Here is a 1,318-nt window from a genome sequence, read left to right as displayed (position 1 = left end):
AAAGGTACAAAAAAGACATATAAAACAAATTTGGTCCCAAAAGATATGTAATTATATTTACATGATTTCCCATAATAAGTTCTTAGTTGTTCTGTTTTTTTGGAAAATTAATATGTAAACTTTCAGATGTGCATAGTAGAGTATGAAAAATATGAATAAGATGAAATACAGGAAAGTAAGATATCCAAAACGGAATATAAAATATGTTACTGATACCAAAGAAAGAACAAAAATATGGTATGGAAAACATAACATCAAAAATGGGAATAACCCACACACACAAAAATTCAAAATAGCAAAAAAAGAAAGAAACATAACACTTTGCTTTATATCATATACAGAGAGCCATGAGCGCAAGAGGCGAGACTGGGCGGAAAATGACTATTATGACTCCGATGAAGACAACTTCCTAGACCGGACAGGTGACGTGGAGCGGAAGCGGCTTAAGCGGATGAAACACGATGGTGGAAAGGAGGGTGGATCAGCGGAGACTTACGACTCCTTGGTGGGTTGTTGCCCTCTTTCTTGAATTCTATTTGTTTATTTATTTTTTTATTTTATTTTTTGTGTGTGTCCCATATTTTATTAGTTTTTTTTCTTTTAGTTAGATCTTTCTTTTTTCTCTCATATTTTTTTTTTCTCTTATTCTCTCTGTCTCCATTGAATTTCACATACTTATTTTCATTTTATTTTTATTTTTCTTTCTTTTGTTATACCTGTTCTTTTTCTTTGTATTCATTCTTACTCTTGTGATCTTTTTATGCTCTAACCGTTATAAAATTGACTCAAAATTATATTTCTTTCATCTTCCTGTATGTCTGCCTGTTTACCTATATATTGGTCTATCCTTCTATATATGAGGATAGATTTCAGTGGAATCATTTATATAGCTCTGTTCTATATGGTTGATTTGAAGTTAACTACTTGGCATTCCTAATGTGTGAACCTCTAGTTTCAACTCTTGTATCTGAGGCACAACTCATATTGGCATATATTGCAGATACAAGGTTTGAAATTAGTGGTTGACACCTTGGCAGTGCTATGATGAGATTGAAAGTAGGAGCAGCTGTATGTGATTTCATATATTGATACTTAAATAAATACATTGTTAGATGCATACAGTCTTACATGCCTATGTTATGTCAACCATCTGCATGCACATACACACATTGATTCTAGATAATCTTTCTGTATTTCTCTCACTAGTCTTGATACATCAGAACCTTCCTGCTAAGAGTAATTTTGGACTTCCCATTCCAGTTCACAAAATACAATGGAGTAATAGAAGAGCTCTCTTCACTGGAGGAGAAACTGGGTG

The 1,318-nt window shown here is 32.9% G+C and overlaps 1 protein-coding gene across 1 annotated transcript in view; it reads left to right on the top strand.

The window, feature by feature from the left end:
- LOC119593714 (kanadaptin-like) overlaps positions 1 to 1,318 on the top strand; it is a gene marked incomplete in the record, with an annotated part of 16,358 nt that overhangs the window by 12,051 nt on the left and 2,989 nt on the right. Inside the window, 2 exon segments of the mRNA XM_037942683.1 lie at positions 342 to 505; positions 1,261 to 1,318. Coding sequence (XP_037798611.1) covers positions 342 to 505; positions 1,261 to 1,318 — 222 coding nt within the window.

The sequence above is a fragment of the Penaeus monodon genome, chromosome 32 (genome assembly GCF_015228065.2).
Source record: "Penaeus monodon isolate SGIC_2016 chromosome 32, NSTDA_Pmon_1, whole genome shotgun sequence".
Lineage (NCBI taxonomy): Eukaryota > Metazoa > Arthropoda > Malacostraca > Decapoda > Penaeidae > Penaeus > Penaeus monodon.
This window is presented reverse-complemented; position numbering and strand designations above follow the sequence as displayed.